Genomic DNA, 18,174 nt, shown 5'->3' with positions numbered 1-18,174 from the left:
GTCAGGAGACAAAACACTATTACAACCTACATGCATGCATAATGTGCATATTGTCTCCCTTTCTCTCTCTCTCTCTCTCTCTCTCTCTCTCTCTCTCTCTCTCTCTCTCTCTCTCTCTCTCTCTCTCTCCCATCAAATCATAATCGATATAAATCGTTGAGGCTATGTCAGCGTCCTTCCTACCTGTGTCGAGACCACAATTTCAATTGCACGGGTTTGCCAATTATCAACTGTTTAATACACATAAGCTTATTTACTCAGATTTCTTTTCATGCAAACATGAACGCATGTATTGTATGCATGCATTATATGTATGTATGTATCATATGTATGTATCATATGTATGTATTCATGTATGTATGGATGTTTGTGTCTTTGTGTCTTTGCCTCTTTCATCACTTTCATTACTTTTATGGACCTCATGAATTCAATAGTGTATTTGTTTTTTCACAAGGCTATATGAGTACAATGGACGAGGTTTCCCCTGGAAATTATGGAATGTTAGATCAGGTTGCTGCACTTAAGTGGGTAAAAGAAAACATTGGGTACTTTGGAGGTGACGCTGAATCCATAACAGTTTTGGACAGAGTGCTGGATCAGCTAGCATCGGCATGCATCTCTTATCCCCGATGTCGGAAGGTGAGAGCTCGTCCTACTGAGCTATATTTTTTCTTATCGCATAACATCATATCATTCTGCGAAAAATTTAAAACACTGACTTCGTCTTTTAGTGTTCTACAAATATAGATAGTCACCGTCGTATTTAATGTAATTAGTATCCTATTAAAAATTAAAGATTTTAGTTTGGTATATAAAATAATCGCGTTCTGTAAAAGCTCACTGGAACCCCGCTTTGTTGTAGTCTACTACAACACTCGTTAGAAGACGTGAAATCCTAACGGGAACTTCTTATCAGATCATATCGTATACGATAGCCTCTGTCGCCGCCACATTTTTGGACATTGCCGATTCCAAATGCTTGACAGCGTGACATTAAAATCAAGCTCCGGGAATATCATTTCACTCTTGTCCAATAAAATTTACATTGGACCTGTATGTTCTTAAATTGCATCTCTTATATTTGCCGTCCCTGATTTAGCTTTTGTCCGTGCCGAAATTTTATGTTCATTGTGAATAATGAATATCAAAGAAGAGATTGATAAAAGGATTCAAACTGAAGCAGTTATTTTGAAATTAGCGTCTACATGAATGATCGACTCAGTCTTGTTAATGGCTCCCTTGGCTTCATTTTGGTTAAATTTCGGCATTTCAGGTTTATTTCACAAAGCTATTCAACATAGTGGAAGCCCGCTCAGCCCATGGGCCGTACAGGTTCCACCATATGAGCCACTCAATGGTACCTACGGCTTAGCAGATAACATCGGCTGCCCTCGTCAACCCAACAGCGCCTTGCTAGACTGTCTGAAGACTAAGGACGCGATGGAAATTTCTTATCAAACACTAGACGTAAAGATGTTTCCTTATTCATTCAGATCGATTATCACCTAATTAAAACACGTGAAATCTACAAAGCACGTTTCTAATATCAATTTAGTTTGAAACATCTTGACGTTGTACTTTGGAGGAGTATATGTGGCATTCTTATTAATTGTTATGAACACATACACAATGGCGCTGTACAGTATATTCAATGGAAAATCACATGCTGTGTTCTTACTTGGACGACATCATCGAATGGGCACAATGACACCAAAACAGGGAACGTAAATATCTAAAATGGCAACCAATGAACTGGTATGGTCATGAAATATGGGCTGATTTAAAACCTCTCTTTTATTTATTCAGTCAAACTACGACAGTATGACCTTTACCCCAGTGGTAGACAGCAGCTTTCTGACTGATGAGCCATTGAACTTGATGAAAGAGGGCAGATTTCACAAAGTTCCCTTGATGATGATATATATACAAAGGACGAAACTCGTCCACTTGCTTACTGTAGGTGCATTGTCAAATTGATCATACAATACTTATCTTCAAATAATTTTGATTTTGTACCAGTGTGCGAAAGAAAAATGCGTGTTAGGCCAAGAAATATAAAAAAAAGCTTGTTTCTCATCTTCGCGCGCGTCATTTCAGGCCCGCAGCGTCAACAATTTTTTTCTGCTCACGAGGAAATAAAACGAAAAAAATATAAACGCATCAATACGCGACGATAGCGCATAACACAGTGCTGTATAAAACAGAACTGTAAACAAAATACCTGACACTAACATTCCATTCGGAACTGTACATATATTACGTCAATGTTATATTAAAGGGACAAAGTCGGCCATTTTTCATGAATTTTGTTTGATACAAGATACTACTTATATTGTTTGACATGTTGAAAGATACTGAATGAATGGGTGACCATGCATATATTCGACCCCGGTTTTAGACACGATACATGAAACCATCGCGAAAATGAATTAATGGTCATGACCATTAATTCATTTTCGCGATGGTTTCATTTGATTTGTCTAAAACCGGGGTCGAATATATGCATGGTCACCCATTTATTCAGTATCTTTCAACATGTCAAACAATATAAGTAGTATCTTGCACCAAACAAAATTCATGAAAAATGGCCGACTTTGTCCCTTAAAGCTGTCAAAACTGTGCATTGCTGCACTAAAAGTCAAACCGCAGAAATGTTGCTATACACAGATATTAAAGCAACACTGCTGTGCATTTATCTCTGCATGCATTTCTGTGTTATTTTTATTTTTTGCACGTTCTTGTTGGTTGAAGAATAAAAAGGAGAGAAAAAAAAAGGCGTCACAGCATTATTTTTTGCAATATGTACTGTCTAGGATGAGAAACAAACTTTTTATTTTTCTTGGCCTTATACATGTATGTATTAGCACCTGTACCTCCATACCATACATGTCATCCATCTTTCTTTCTATGCACGTAAAACACACAAAAGCGTGTATGTTTATTGCAAATAGATTAAGCATAGGTCAAGCAATGTGGCAGACAAACACAATTAAATGAAATCGGCTTGCATATCGTGTAATTATTTTTATGACGTCACATTTGCTTGTTATGTCGTTCCAGATTTTGATTTCTTTCTTTATGCATTTTCTTTCCGTGTACACCGTGCACTACGTTATTTCTGACATTTCTGACAGCACGATTTGAGGATCCTCAAAACGGAGTGCCTCGTGATGAGTTCAAAAGCCTGATCATGGCCTTGGCTAAAGCCAGGCCCTACTTTTCAGATACGGTAGATTACGACGCTATGGCAAGTGCAGTGGATGGAGTACGCTTACACACCTTGGGAAGACCCAGAAGACGAACTGAGACTGAGGGACGCATATGCCAAGGTAAAGTCTGTGAAGGGCCTTGAAATGAAAGTTGTAATGTTAACTCCTAGTTCAAGTGTATAACTGTAAATATGGCACAAGCGACATACGTCGTTTAAGTACACAATATTTCAGATTTGAAGCAGACAGACGCGAGCTTTTTTCTCTGAATTTCTCGTATTCACACCATGCTATAAATCCATGATCAATATATCATTCATACTTTTCTTTGCTGATTTACGAAAGGTTTGATGTTAGGGTAAGCTTTCTTCCTTTTCTGAGACAGAAATCACAATTCTACCCATGAATGCATGGTTTTCAAATATTCTATACAGAGTATGAGGCCTTTTGAAATGTTTGGTACTATGGACATTTGAAAAAGGAAAGCTGGTTAAGCCCCTGTCATTTTCTACGGACAGACTGTGTAAAATTATTCAGTCACACAACTTACTTCTGATTACCAAACAAACCGTGCTTTGGAGAGCCATGCCAAATAGTTTCCACGTGCATTGACGTAGAATGTGCTTGACGTATATCAAGCGATACTCTTGCTGTAATACCGCAGACATGAGAGGTTTTTCCTTCATCTGCATTTATCGATATTGTACCGGTAGTATCGCATCAATCGCTATTTATGGGCATTAATAATGCGGGGAGTGAATCAATTTTCATTTTGCATTTCCTTAATTGAGCTGCAGCCTTTTAGAATATAAAAATATGTGTACTCTTGTGAATATTACACAATTAAGGGTTTAGTAAGGTAATATTGCGTCACATCGAACTCTTTTTATGTGCGATAAACGTCAACACTGCTCTGAAAATTGTGAAGCCCTTATCTTTTATGCATATTAGTATATTTTACTCACCAAATGATGTGTCAAGTTTGCTGTACCGTCAAGGCCAGATCCCAGTACGCCGTTACATGGTGAGAAAATTCTCTGACATCGCTCCGGTAAAATCTTTCATCACTTATCTTCGACTGACCTACAACCGAAGTCCTAAGCTATCGTATTCTATTTTATCCTATTAAAATGCTAATTTCATTCGATAAAATATATTAAATCATAATTACAGTAAATGGTTTCGCCTTTGTTCACCTTGTGGATAACAGGATGTTTGATGCAAGCATACACTCGGAAGCCAAGCTGACTTCTAAAGAAGGAATGGATACATTCGTCTATCGTTTCGATCACCAAGGCAATTTGCCAGACATGATAGGTAAGTCCAATGTTACATGTTCCACTCTTCTCGTCGATGACTGTCTTCCGCCCAAGACATTCGGTAATAATTGATCGGCGAGTTATTGCTTCACTGCGTCGCATGCATATGATACATATGGTGTGATCGGAAAAAATAATGATGACAACCTTAAAGAGATATTTTCATGATTTCGCACGTCACGATATTAATGCTTTCCTCACTAAGTTTATGTTGCATGAACATCGAATTTCCAGAATTCGAGCCAGTTTTACTGTTAAAGTGTGATGGAATTTCTCTATCATCCAGATTTGCCTTGTTCACATGACCTGTATTTAATCTTACGATGACCCAAACAATACAGTACACGTGCATCATTTTAATAAGCCACTGCTTCAATGTCTTTTGGCTACGACTCAAAATCTGCCTGTTACGTCATCTCCGTAGTACGCTTATTTCACATCTACCGAGGAGTGTTATGAGGTATCTGTATTATTAGCGATGATACAGAATGGTACTCAGTAGTGTCAGACACCAAATTTATTATAAAATCTGTGTTGTTATTTTTACAGGTGTTTTTCATACAGTAGATTTGTTTTATACTTTTGGAACACCACATATGCCAGATAAAGCCCTTTCATAAGTTGGTCTGATGAAGATGTAGAGATGTCAAGCACTGTCCAGGACCTCTGGTATAACTTTGCCACTACTGGGTAAGTCCTTGATCCGGGGTGTTCCTTCGGAGCAACTTGCGAAGACTGTTGACTACTACTTTCTCACTAAAATAACAATAATAACAAATAATCAAAATGTAGTTGTGAAGAAGTAGTCACAACAGAAAGATAAGTTAGTGATTTACATAGTATTAGTATCATGACTCCTTTAGATGACGTCAGCTAATTCGTTGACTGAACAATTAAATTCATAGTCGACTTAAGATTGACGATTTGAAAACAAAAAAAGATCAGTCATTCTGTCTACAGTCATTTTTATTTTACATCCAAGACGAAATCAATTGATTCCACAATTTTAACATATGATGAGTGCGCTAATCGTAATTTGTGTGAGAAATTTAGGTCTCTGGGATTGTTATCCGCCATGATTATACTACTCAACATCCTATATGATATAGGATGTTGAGCTGCGAAGTGCCCTTGACCGCAATTGTCAATGACAATCTGGTATGTGACGAAAGAAATGGGAATGAAAAATTTAGAATGCAGGGACATAGAAAAATTGATCTACATGTTCATTGGCCCGAAAACTATTAGATTTATGTAAAATGTTGTTTATGTCCAGAAATCCAACAATGACCAAGGTGGGAGGTGTGGATGGTGAGTGGGAAAGGTACAGCAGGGACAACCAGAGAATGTTCCACATTCAACATCCTACCAGCAAAATGTTGAATGGAACCGTGGATTACGATACCAATGCTTACTGGATGGTGTATGATCCCCAAGTTGTCCTGTCTGCATCCAGAGAAATTGAAGAGGAAGAGTGCGAGGTGTGTCCTAGCTTCCCACCTTGCGATGAATTTGTCAGCAGTGCATACAGCCTGTTGCCAGGATGCTTGATTGTCATCTCTTTAATACTCACTACATTCAACATTGGGAAACAGTTACACTATATATGCCAGTAGTAACATTCAATCCAAAGATCTGGAATTAAATACATCATTTAATAGCCAAGCACTCGGGTATTGTATACTTTCCCCTTAAATGAGTAGGAGGAGTGTTCGATTAACAGAATGTCATGTGAAACATTTCGCCAGTTAACAGTCCTAGTCTCTTTCAAACATACGTTTTCAACTCCACATTTTACTAAGGCAGTCAACGATGCAATTTTGTTCAATGCACAATTTGTTTATATTTTTTGCACCTAAGTGAGCGTTCAGTTATTACGGCCGGGGGTGGGCCGGCAAAATCCAGGGGGGTCACCTTAAATTTGAAAACTGCAAAGGGGGGTCATGTATTTTTCAAACAGCTCAGAGGGGGGGGGGGGGGCACTTAATTTTCATAAGTATCCGTCCCGTCAAAAAGCAGTTTCAGTATTCAGAAATATTCTGGGAGATAAAAATGATTCGCGGCATGATTTCATTCTCTGAAGTCATTTAACTGTACATCTGAACAAAAGTATAATTATCTGTCACATGAACATCTTGCCTTGGCAACTCTGAGGCTTGTCTTATTGTAAATCGAGCTCACTGAGGGTAATGAACAATTTCTATTACTTACAACGCAGCTAACCTTATGAGATATAGCAAGTTTTGTCAGGGAAAATATTTAACAGTTACCTGTAGACTACTAGTACCATGAAAAGTGAAATTATACTTTTAGATGAAATTCCAATATCATAATTGTTGTCAACATCTGAACTTTCAAATACCCTATTTGAATCAAGTACATTTATATCAATTGTCAAACACCTATAAAAGCACAGATTAAGTTAGTTTAGCATTGTAAAAAATTATTCATAGTTTTCTCATAAACCAGTGAATCAACATTTCTGTGGAACTTCAAAATCCAATTTCTTGCACACATATCAACCTTTAACCATCCTAGTCTAACTAAGTACTTTAAAATGAATTATCAAACGTACATAAATACACAGATTTAGATAGTTTTTAACTGGAAAAAATATTCATAGTTTCCTCATAGACTCCCATGTATAGTGGATGGACATTTTCAGTGAAATACCAAAATCAGATTTCTTGTACACATAATATGCACCTTTATCCATCATATTCTAATCGAGTACAATTATATTAGTTTTCGAAGGTCTGTATATGCACGATGATATTACCATGCCCTGTCCATTGCGGTTTATTGGTCGAGCTGAACCACGTGACTGCCCACAAATACACAGTAATGGTTTGTTATCATGCCCGTGAATATGAATAACATCGGAAACATAGTAACTTTACAGTTAAGGTAATATGCACCTCGATAGTGAAAGACTTAAACTTTTGCTCAAACTTTCCTCAATGAAACTTGCAACCATTTTCTTGCCTTATCAAGAATAAAAATCAGGGGCCATCGTGTAAACCTTAGTACTTGAGAAACAAACTACCTAACATTTTCCTATATTTGAAATTTAAGATGGCTGCCACATCTGTGTTAACTATATGGGGAAATAAAATTTTCGATTTTTGAAAATCTAAGACGGTGAAAATTTTCCTTTTGCCAAGAGCTTCAAAATGAGCCCCCACAAGTCGTAGGTTAGAATAAAATTGATAAAATTTGAAGGCCCGAATTTCTGTCCCCGAGGTGCGTTCTACCTTAAAACGAAAATTGGGATTTTTACAAAGATCATAATCAACCACAATATAAAATGGAGCATTTGTGGGCAAAGTTTAGACGCTTTTATCAAAAAAATATCCGGATTTGCAAAATTTTTGCTGCGCGCGTACTACTCACTGACAGGTTTTGGGCCCTTTGTCGTTCGCAGGGGAAATTTTCGTAAATTTTGACTTTTTTTCGGGTTCGTTGATAATATAATTGAAATGACAGACTCCGCGCTGACCATTAACGTTTATTATGGGCGTGGGCGAGACGAAAGCCAAATTAACGGGCTCGGCTTCATTTTTGGCTTTTCTCTCGCCCTTGCCCATAAATAAACGTTAATAGTCAGCGCGTCGCCCGTTATTTCTATAGTATAGCAAGTTTTTCATTGGAAAAAAAAAATTGACAATTTTATCATGGACACCCATCGATGAACATTTTTGGTGAAATTCTAAAGCCAATTTTTATGCACATACTTGTTGTAACAAGCCTATACCAATTAAGTACATTTATCTCAATTATCAAATGTCTATAAATGCATAGATATTGCTAGTTTTGTATTGAAAAAGTATTACACAGTTTTCTCATAGACTACCATGTATAGTGAATCAACATTATCAACAGCTGATTATCAATTAAATCCAAATATCAAAATTTTGTACACGTACGCTTGCGCAAAAATATTGCGATCCAGCTGTAATTTCTGGCCAATCCCTTCGAGGGGTAATTTCAAAATTATAGCAAGCCAGAAGAAGAAATTTGAACATTAACACCTTGTGAGTTTGTAAGGTGGTTATTATAAAAAATCTGAAAATCTTTTTGGATTCTATCGCGTCCCCCCGAGATGTTTGTTTGTGCACTTTACTCAATCAAAGTGGGGTGGGGTGGGGGTGGGGGTCATGAAATTTTTGTCATCTTAAAAGGTGGGGTCATCAATTTTTGTGCAATGGGTAGGGGGTTCACTTATTTTGACAGATGCGCAGGAAGAATTTGCCGGCCCACCCCCGGTCATAATAACTGAACGCTCCCTAATGCATTAGTTTGACGTGATACAGTAATTGTATTCTCTTTATCAGATATACATGTATCCGGTCGACCTTATCCTAAGGACAGCCGTGTCAGAATTACCTTGTGGTGTTTATATTAACTTTTCTGATAATTAACATAACTCAGCTTCCAATACCAACGTTAACTATTATCTAACCCTGTAGTTAATCAATGTATAGGATGGAACAAACTCTAATAAACTTTAACACGGGATAAAAATTAATGTTGTGTGGACCTTGGCTTATTTTGGTGCATATACCATGAGTTGATTGCAAGACAAACAATAGACTCCTTTTAAAGTTACGATTTTTTCATATTCAAACTATCAAATGAGATTGTCGATTTCGACGGTGTGACTGTCTTTGGATAAGTCCTGTCAAAAACGGGCATTTCAGTAAAATAAGACAATTGGACTGCGGCGGCATCGGTAAGCATCGCTGCCTGATCTCAAAAGGAATCAATGAATTGCTGAAAGCTCTTTGGAAATATTAGTGTTTACCAGAATAAATGACGAATATCAGTACCACGAAACATTCAATCGGAAGCAAGCTATCAAGTATTGAGTGTCTTCAGCGATATTCACCATGTACTCATTAATACGCTGATACAATAAACAAACTTAAATTGAAAGATGCTTCAAACTACATGTTCCACTTACAAAATTCTATGAGAATAAAAGTAATTTCATGTAAAGACAGTGTTACACGTTTGTTTGAGAATGAATTTTTGATTCGGAATTTAAATCACAATCGACGATATCGAACTTCGAAGTATGCCCACTTAATTCCCATGCAATCTGAATTTGGGTCAAGAGGGGCATAAGTATACGAGTTCAAAGTTTCTCTCCAATGGGCGAGTAAATTAATGAACACATAGATACATATACACATTAACTGTTAATATGTTACTGTGTTTGCAATGACAAAAATGGATCTACGAACGGCATTATTCGTCTCAACTTAGCCAGTCGGATGCCTTCAACTACTATGGCGAGACGGTGATAGTCAACGTTCCCACACAGGGGATTTAAAGACAGACAACACCGAAAGGACGACACCGGAGATTTGTTCGTCAACCTTTTCGGCAGAATTCCATTTGCTGCAAGAAATTCTATCACTGTGATCAGGAGATCCTATTTCTGTTTTTTTTATCAGATCTGGGTCCACATGATCAGCTCTTGACTTATTTACATTTTAGTAGACTGACACAACGCTACATCAGCATTATTTGTGGTGCACGCTTGCATCAAACAAAGTGAGTCATGACGAGCTGCTACTCCAAAACAGGTATTCTTTTTCTCACTTTTATCATCTTTCTGGTAGAAAGATCAGTCGGTTTCAACTACAATGGTAAGACTGTGGTAGTCAACGTTCCAACACAGGGATATTTTAAAGGCAGACAGTACCAAATGGACGACACCGGAGACTTTTTCGTCAACTTTTTCGGTCGAATTCCATTCGCTGCGGCACCAGTTGGAGATCTGCGTTTCAGACCCCCTGGACCAGCACCGGCATGGGAAGGTGAACGGGATTCGACATACTATGGACCTGCTTGTCCACAGTTGGGATCCATTTTCTACAATTTTTCTTTGCCAAGTTTGCCAATACCTACAAGTCTTCCAATTGGACCTCCATCGCCATTCCCCCAGTCATCAATTATGGAGACGATGATAGCGGCAGAATTCATGAAAATAATCGCACCAGACCAAGAACCTCCAATTAATCTACCAGAACCTATCCAAGATATCATCAGAGAAATCATCGATAACTTACCTATCGATCTGGAACGAATCATCGGTCTGATTAGAAATATTTCTCAGAGTAATTTGACATCTAGTGACCTTCTGAACGAAGACTGTCTCTACATGAATATATACGCACCACAGGTTGAGTATCCCGTCATTTTTGTGCTTGGAATTTTTGATTTGAAATTATTTAGCTTTGAAGGTATTGTGTTTTGTTTAAGTAGTGTTTAGTACTTCTAAGAGACGAGTTAACTGACTCTCAAAGGCTTGCAATGCTCTGCTGCTCTGCTCACTCTGAAATGCTTGAGGAAAATTTTTAAGCTTTGCCTTTTCGACTTCATGAAAATAGAAAATTTGCTGTATCGTTTCATCGTCAACAGATTGATAGGGGACGATTTTTACATTTAAACATCTATCAAATTGATATGTTTATAAAAATGCACGTTGACCTCTGCTGTTGATTATGAACTCGATTATGAACATGGGAATTACATCAATATAGAAGTAAATGATTAGCACCTTAATTTACGAGATCCGTGTTCCCGCTCGCCGCAAAGAGCAGGAAGTCTGTAAGATAGAAGTTGACCTGTGACTGTTCTGCCACAGTACAAACGGCTTCTGATCAATTTTTAATCAAATTTACTTCTTCGATGTCTTCTTATACGAAGGTAGATTTGCAAAGAATTTCATAACTCATCGCTGTCATGTTTTCTGAGGCATCAGATCACCTCTCCAACTTCAAGTGTGAAATTAACTCATCGATAAAGTGGCACTTAGGCATCAAATGTGTGATAGTTAAAACCCATGGCAATGCTACAATTACATTTTTTCCTTAATGCCCAGAAAAAAGACAGTGCGAAGAAATATCCCGTGATGGTATTTATTCAGGGAGGTGGCTATAATATTGGTACATCTATGTATTTGTATGACGGCAGAGTTCTCGCAGAGAGATATGAAGTCGTGGTTGTCACGTTCAACTACCGCCTTGGTGCATTAGGTAAACTATCGTTGACTAGAATGTTCTCTAATCCATTTCTCGTCGAGTAGCTTATTCAAACAAGCGACCTTTCGGTCGATACAGCCAAGTTATGTTATGTAGAGAATACCTATTTGTGACACATGTGTTGATGAAGTAGTTGGAAATCTTTGATCGTTCATTTCAGGGTAGCCTGACAAAAACTGTCAAAAATCGAATTTCAAAGCAATTTGGTATGCGATTTCAGAGAAAAAGGCAATTGTTGACGGACGACGGACGATGGGCGGACGGACGACGACAAACAATCAGCCTATTTGATAAGCTCCGCGTCGCTTAAAGCGGAACTAAAAAGTTGAACTTTCACTCAAATACGTAATCACAAGTGTATCATTTCTGTACTTGTGTCTATTGCGCGTTATCTAGAATATATCTATTCAGTAAGGGACGATTTCTGATGAATGTAAAAATTTACAATTATGTTAATAATATGAATAAATGTCTGCTATCTTTATTATTATGAGTTCAGACATGTGCGGGGATTTATTGAAAGCATATTATGTCAATGTTCCCTTACGTATAATGTATCTCATGTTTGCGCAGGATACCTGTCAACGATGGATGACGTCTCCCCCGGAAACTATGGGATGTTAGATCAGGTAGCTGCAATGGAATGGGTGAAGGAAAACATAGAGTACTTCAATGGTGATAAGGATTCGATCACGATTTTTGGGGAAAGCGCTGGTGCATCTAGTGTTGGCCTTCATCTTCTATCACCAATGTCAGAAGGTAATGAATCACGGTATTGGTAACATTTTGTCATTACTTTGTTCTTTATAGGTTCTGTAGCAAAAAGTGCAAAATGTTGGTTTCTAAATGCAGATGCCGATATACTCTCCGCTAGATAGATTTAATGAGAAGTACTTCTTGTCCTACTGCATAGTAGTTTTTAAAACACGGTCCGCATCTAGAAGTATTCTAAACCGCTTACCTCAATTGCTTCGCATTTTGAATAGCTTTGTGGCATGGCCCTTGTTTGGCTTCTCCATAATGGTTGATCCCAACTTGCAATCACCATCGACATTCGTTTCGCCTGCTCTCAAAATTTTGTGCTGCTCGCAGTTACGTAGAGTAGATACTTGTCAACGGTTGTGAATCGTACTTAAGTACAAAGCGTATTATGAGGGAAATTGTTAAGTGTGTTGACCTGACAGTAAGACCAGACTGATAGCTATATGCTATAAACTTACACAATGTTGTGGTTGCAATTGTTTAATTAGCTTTCAACATTTGCTTGTGTATGTTACAATTTAGTACATTCAATCTACTTTTCTACACTCTAGGTCTCTTCCACAGAGCGATACAGCAAAGTGGCAGTCCATTAAATAGATGGGCCGTGTTGGTTCCTCCATACGATCCGTTGAACGGTACTTACGGATTGGCAGATAATATCGGCTGTCCACGCCAACCACACACAGAATTAATCGATTGCTTACGGACAAAAGATCCCTTGGAAATTTCATATCACACTCCTATGGTATGAACTACGAATATACGACAGTCAAATGAGTGTCAAATACTATTAATCAGCAAAATGCTGTGTGAAATGTATTTCTTGATCATGTGATGTCGAGTATCAGATGAGATAAAAAGTAAGGCGAGACCAATATCAAACTGGTAGCTATCATTCAAGGAAACTTAGCCGCGTGGATGAACATGTACAAGAAGGTAGACTTGGCTATGCGCTAGTAATTCAGATCACCATGGGTTGACGTTTTTAGTGATGAAACATGTATGTAGGAACATGGACCAAAGGTTCACACATATCTGCATTACCCTTCTGAAGACGTGTCGCTGCAAGCTCTATATTATGTCTCCAGCGTGCAGCTATCTGTAAGAGTCATCCCATACATGTCGTTGACACAGGTTACTCTTGTTAGTCATCTATATGTAAAACAAACATTAATATTTTGTAGAGTGTCAGTCGAGAAAATGTCATGTTTGTAGCAGGGGCTAAATTCCGTTCCCCTGGGTTGACCTCGGTTAATCTGATTTGTAGCAACAGAGTGACAACATAGACAAACACTGTGTCGTCAGAAGGCAAGTTAACTTTTAACCAGGTCGATTACCTATCAATATTTCTATCAAATAAGGATTTGTACACTTCTTTATTTCAAGAATCACGATACAAGGGCTTTTATACCAGTCGTAGACGGTGAGGGCGGCTTCCTACCTGACATACCACTGACCTTGATGAAAAATGGCAAATTTCCTGACGTACCCGTTATGCTGGGATACACAAGCGATGAAAAGAGCAGAGATATGGGTGCGTGCGTTTTTAAGTATTTCTATTTTGAAAGATGTGTTTTCTGATTTCCTGCCTTAATATCACTTTACTTTTGTGGTTTCGAGCATGCATGCTGTCCAAATGTCTTCGTTTTGTTTTTCTGTGACAATTTGTAGTATACATACCTAGACTACATGTCATCACAGCCTACAAACTTTTATACCTTAATGAAGACTTTAAAGTTTTTTTTCAGATGTTTTTGAGGATCCTGCAAAAGGAATTACTCATGAAGAATTCATACGTGAGATAACAAATTATGCAAAATCAAGAGCCTACTACTCTGACAACCCATTTTACGAAGACGTCGCAAATGCTCTAGAATATGCCTACACGCCCTGGGAAGATCCTGAAGACGAAATGTTACTCAGAGATGAATATATGGAGGTAAGAATCGACTGAAGTTTACAAATACTGAATCACCGTTCAAACGACATTCCTTGCCATCTGCATTGAATAGCTTGACACTAGGTGACTTTCGTAGATATGTCAATAGTGTTGATTTAAAAAATAAGTTTATGGTTAGGACGGAGTTGACGTCGAACTCGTTGTGTAACAGCTACCTGTTTCACTCGTATTCAAAACTACCATAATAATGTTCAGGAACAAATATCTTTGAAAATAAATATATCGTGTTGCTTTAAATGTAACCTGAGAAATAATGTTCCGGGTTTTCATGCTATGTAGATATCAAATGTGACCTAGATTTAGCCAAGGTGATACTTTATAGGGACCATTCTTGTAATATTTGGCAGCTTTTGGACGAAAAAAGTTTCGACGCTGGGATACATTGGCAGGCGAGACTGGGATCCATTGCTGGGCTGGACACTTATGTTTACCGTTTCAATCATCCGAGTGGACTTTTTGCTGATTGGATGGGTAAGAGGGGAAATGTTGTTGTCTCAATCTGGTCGAAGCAAGCATAGGCCGACTGAAACGGCTTGTCCAATCAGAAACGGCTTGTCCAATCAGAAAGCCATACGAAAAGTCATAAAGTGTAATCATCAGTCAAGAAATGAAAGTGAGACGTCTGCATAAAAATTAAAAATGAGAAATATTATCCCCTATTTTTGTATGCTATTGTAAGTAAATAGAATCAAGAATTATTACGTCGATCTCACAATTCTATATCCATATACAGTTAAATTCTTGGGAAATAGGGCCTGTCTGAAGAAAAAATGCCCTTTATGTTATGAACTGAGAGAGAGAGAGAGAGAGAGAGAGAGAGAGAGAGAGAGAGAGAGAGAGAGAGAGAGACAGAGAGGAGAGAGAGAGAGAGAGAGAGAGAGGAGAGAGAGAGAGAGAGAGAGAGAGAGAGAGAGAGAGAGACAGACAGACAGACAGACAGACAGACAGACAGACAGACAGAGTTTTCAGTAAATATACTATAGACCCTACCTAGGGTCTATGGTTATTCTTTTTGTAATTTTGAACTGACTGACGATAATTTTTTAAAGCAAAGCCGTAGCACAGATGTATGTCGAAATTCTAGATTATTGTATATTCCAGATTAGGCCAAAGTAATGAAATTCTTTGTTTTGCGTCCACTCTAAATGGGAAAAGGTACGCGTCTAAGCGGCTGAAAAACACACACAAGAAAATTAACACACTGTAATTTGATTGCAGCAAATACAAAATTGTAACAAAATTTTTGTTCAGAAAAGCTAAGCGGTTATGTCCTAAGATTTCCTATTCAAATACACTGTGTGTGTTTTCCATGAAAACCTTAAAAACCTAGGCGGGTAGGGACGCAAAACAAAGAATTTAATTACTTTGGCCTTATGTTTATGTTATTAAAGTATGATTAAGATTTACGTACATGCTGATCGTTCTTAAGGTGCCATTCACACCGACGATCTATGGTTTACGTTTGGAACACCGCATATGCCGGATAAGTACCCCTTTATCAACTGGACAGAGGCTGATATCGAGGTCACTGATGCAGTCCAGGGATTGTGGTATAACTTCGCTACAACAGGGTAAGTCATGTCAAGTGTATTCCAAATCCGAGCTTAATTATTGCGATTGAACTTGCTACTCTTGAAAATAACTTATATTTAATCTACGTTGGCATAAATGGTAATCATATTCAAGAAGTTAAATCACTTATGTTTGCATCGATAAAATGTTAAATTATGTTCTGAACATGGTTTAGGTAGTACGATATGTCAATGATTGGGAAAGGATGATATTTGATAGATTGGTTCGTAAAAATTGAAAGTTTAACGTTATATGTTATTATAAGGAGTTTATTCCTTCATTATAATGATCATGAGTCAGGGTGAAGTGTTTCATATGTGTCTTGCAGAGATCCAACGGTAACAGAGGTACCACACGTCGAGGGCGAGTGGGAGAAATTCAACATGAGCAACCAGAAACTGTTTCACATCGACCATCCAATCAGCAAAATGGTTGATGAACCCATACGTTTCAACGCCCATGCTTACTGGATGGACTACGAGGACAAGGTTGTGAGGTCAGCATCGCGAGAGTCCGAGTCAGTGTGTGAAGAGTGCCCAACAGCGCCACCATGTGAGACAGAACCACCTGTTAGTGCAGGGCAACGCTCTTTTCTGTGTGGTATCGTCTTCTGTAGTCTTCTAGTAATCGCCATGATGAACAACATAATACGAAAATGAGTTGCTTTCATCAGAAAATGAAATTCATCTACCTTTCAGAAATTCAATGCTCTTGACTTCTCATTAGGTGCACTAAGCCAACACTGGCAGTGAGACAGGCTGTACACACAACAAGCCAATTTTTGATCATATACAGAATGTATATACTTCAGACAACTCCTCTATAAGCAGTCTGTGTCTTCATCACCATAATAATCATCGTCGTCATCATTATCATGAATGAAGAGTACGTTGTCAGCTTGACTTAACTCGATTAAGCAGCCTGCTGCCGGTCTAGTAATCATACACAACTCGTCACCAATAGAACAATAGATATAGTGGGTGAAATTGTAGGGAGAAATCTCATTTTGAGTTGATGTTTTTTGTGGTGGGTGGTGATATCAACCTGGTGAACTCTCAGAATGGTAACAGAAATTTCACTCGACTTCGTCAAATGAAATTTCTGCCATCATGCCTCAAAAATGAATATTTGTCGGTACGGTCGTGATATTGCCTCTCGGCTACGCCTCAAGACAATATCACGACCTACCTCCAAATAAAAACGCAGACATAAATACAAATTGTAATATTCAGACATCTCTTTATTCAATTTTATTCAACTATCTATTTATGGATATTGAAAATACAATTGTTGTAACCACACAATATTTGACATGGCTGGACATTTCACATTCTTCGACGTCGATATTTTGAGTTGTGTGGTTGCTTTTTGTCGCCGCTCGACAATCAAGATGTCACTTACACTCTTCTGTTGTTCCTGGCTTGAACGTTTGTAATCACGAATACCTTGAAATGTAAACAGTAAAGCAGCAATTAGCAAAACCAAACTTTTTATCAGTCTTCAATCTCTTTTCGCAAATATATCTTAATTGTTCACATTATCGACATAGGGAAGTTTGCCTTTGTTTTCAAATGAAATATTTCGCACGAAGATTTGCTTTTAGGAAATGCAAATATCTTTCACCTTTGGAATTGACATTTTCATAACTAGTTCGACGATCATCAGCAATATACACAATACGTCTGATCGACATTGGACATTTGATAATTGGCCCTTCATAACAGAGACCATAAAGTCCATATACTTATGAAAAAATATTGAAATAAAGGAGATGCTCTCCCTTCACTGCACAATTATGTCCTGTGTGTTCCATAATCAACTGTTCATTCTTTTTCCCATTTGATGGGCACAGCGAAACGTGGTTTTTATATAGCCGGACATGAATTCTCGCTGGATTACGGCATTTGCATGTTTCACTTCCTTGCGACGTACTTTATGTATCGATGCCATTGTGTGAATAAAACCTCTGGGGAATGTTCACTTGATTGTTTCATTTACCACATTAAATCTATTTGCTCAGTAGATATTGCCTCAGCTGGCAATACCAATACTAGGCAGTCTCTTCATCTCTGCAACGAATTTTGTCGCCAAGAAAGTTTATCCGGGTTTGTCTTTGGAAACAAACATAACATTGCGAGCCCATTATCAATGAGAGTAAAGTTTTTGGTGGATAAACGTGTCCGTCGATTTTTCTCGCCTCTAGTATACAAACTTGTTCAGCCAATACTGCAAATCGTCTGTGGATATCGTTTCTAAACAGAGTTATCGTCACTTTTCTCATCAGTTGACGATTCAACGCG

At 38.0% G+C, this 18,174-nt stretch overlaps 1 protein-coding gene across 3 annotated transcripts in view; it reads left to right on the top strand.

The window, feature by feature from the left end:
- Positions 1-17,667, top strand: part of LOC139152029 (bile salt-activated lipase-like) — a 37,621-nt gene extending 19,954 nt beyond the window's left edge. Inside the window, exons 1-12 of one of the 3 annotated variants that reach the window (XM_070725113.1) lie at positions 4,338-4,526; positions 5,078-5,218; positions 5,805-6,009; positions 9,988-10,718; positions 11,421-11,574; positions 12,154-12,339; positions 12,894-13,087; positions 13,729-13,876; positions 14,091-14,281; positions 14,650-14,773; positions 15,732-15,873; positions 16,203-17,667. In XM_070725113.1, the coding sequence (XP_070581214.1) occupies positions 10,095-10,718; positions 11,421-11,574; positions 12,154-12,339; positions 12,894-13,087; positions 13,729-13,876; positions 14,091-14,281; positions 14,650-14,773; positions 15,732-15,873; positions 16,203-16,533 (2,094 nt within the window). In that variant the 5' untranslated portion in view covers positions 4,338-4,526; positions 5,078-5,218; positions 5,805-6,009; positions 9,988-10,094 and the 3' untranslated portion in view covers positions 16,534-17,667. Of the gene's footprint in view, positions 1-4,337; positions 4,527-5,077; positions 5,219-5,804; positions 6,010-9,685; positions 10,719-11,420; positions 11,575-12,153; positions 12,340-12,893; positions 13,088-13,728; positions 13,877-14,090; positions 14,282-14,649; positions 14,774-15,731; positions 15,874-16,202 lie in introns of those variants that run through there. The other 2 variants (XM_070725112.1, XM_070725114.1) reach the window with 2 other exon arrangements.
- The last annotated feature ends 507 nt before the right edge of the window (positions 17,668-18,174 follow it).

This window comes from Ptychodera flava, chromosome 15 (assembly GCF_041260155.1).
Source record: "Ptychodera flava strain L36383 chromosome 15, AS_Pfla_20210202, whole genome shotgun sequence".
NCBI classification, from domain to species: domain Eukaryota; kingdom Metazoa; phylum Hemichordata; class Enteropneusta; family Ptychoderidae; genus Ptychodera; species Ptychodera flava.
The sequence above is the reverse complement of the archived record's forward strand: the minus strand, read 5'-3'. Positions and strand labels throughout refer to the sequence as shown.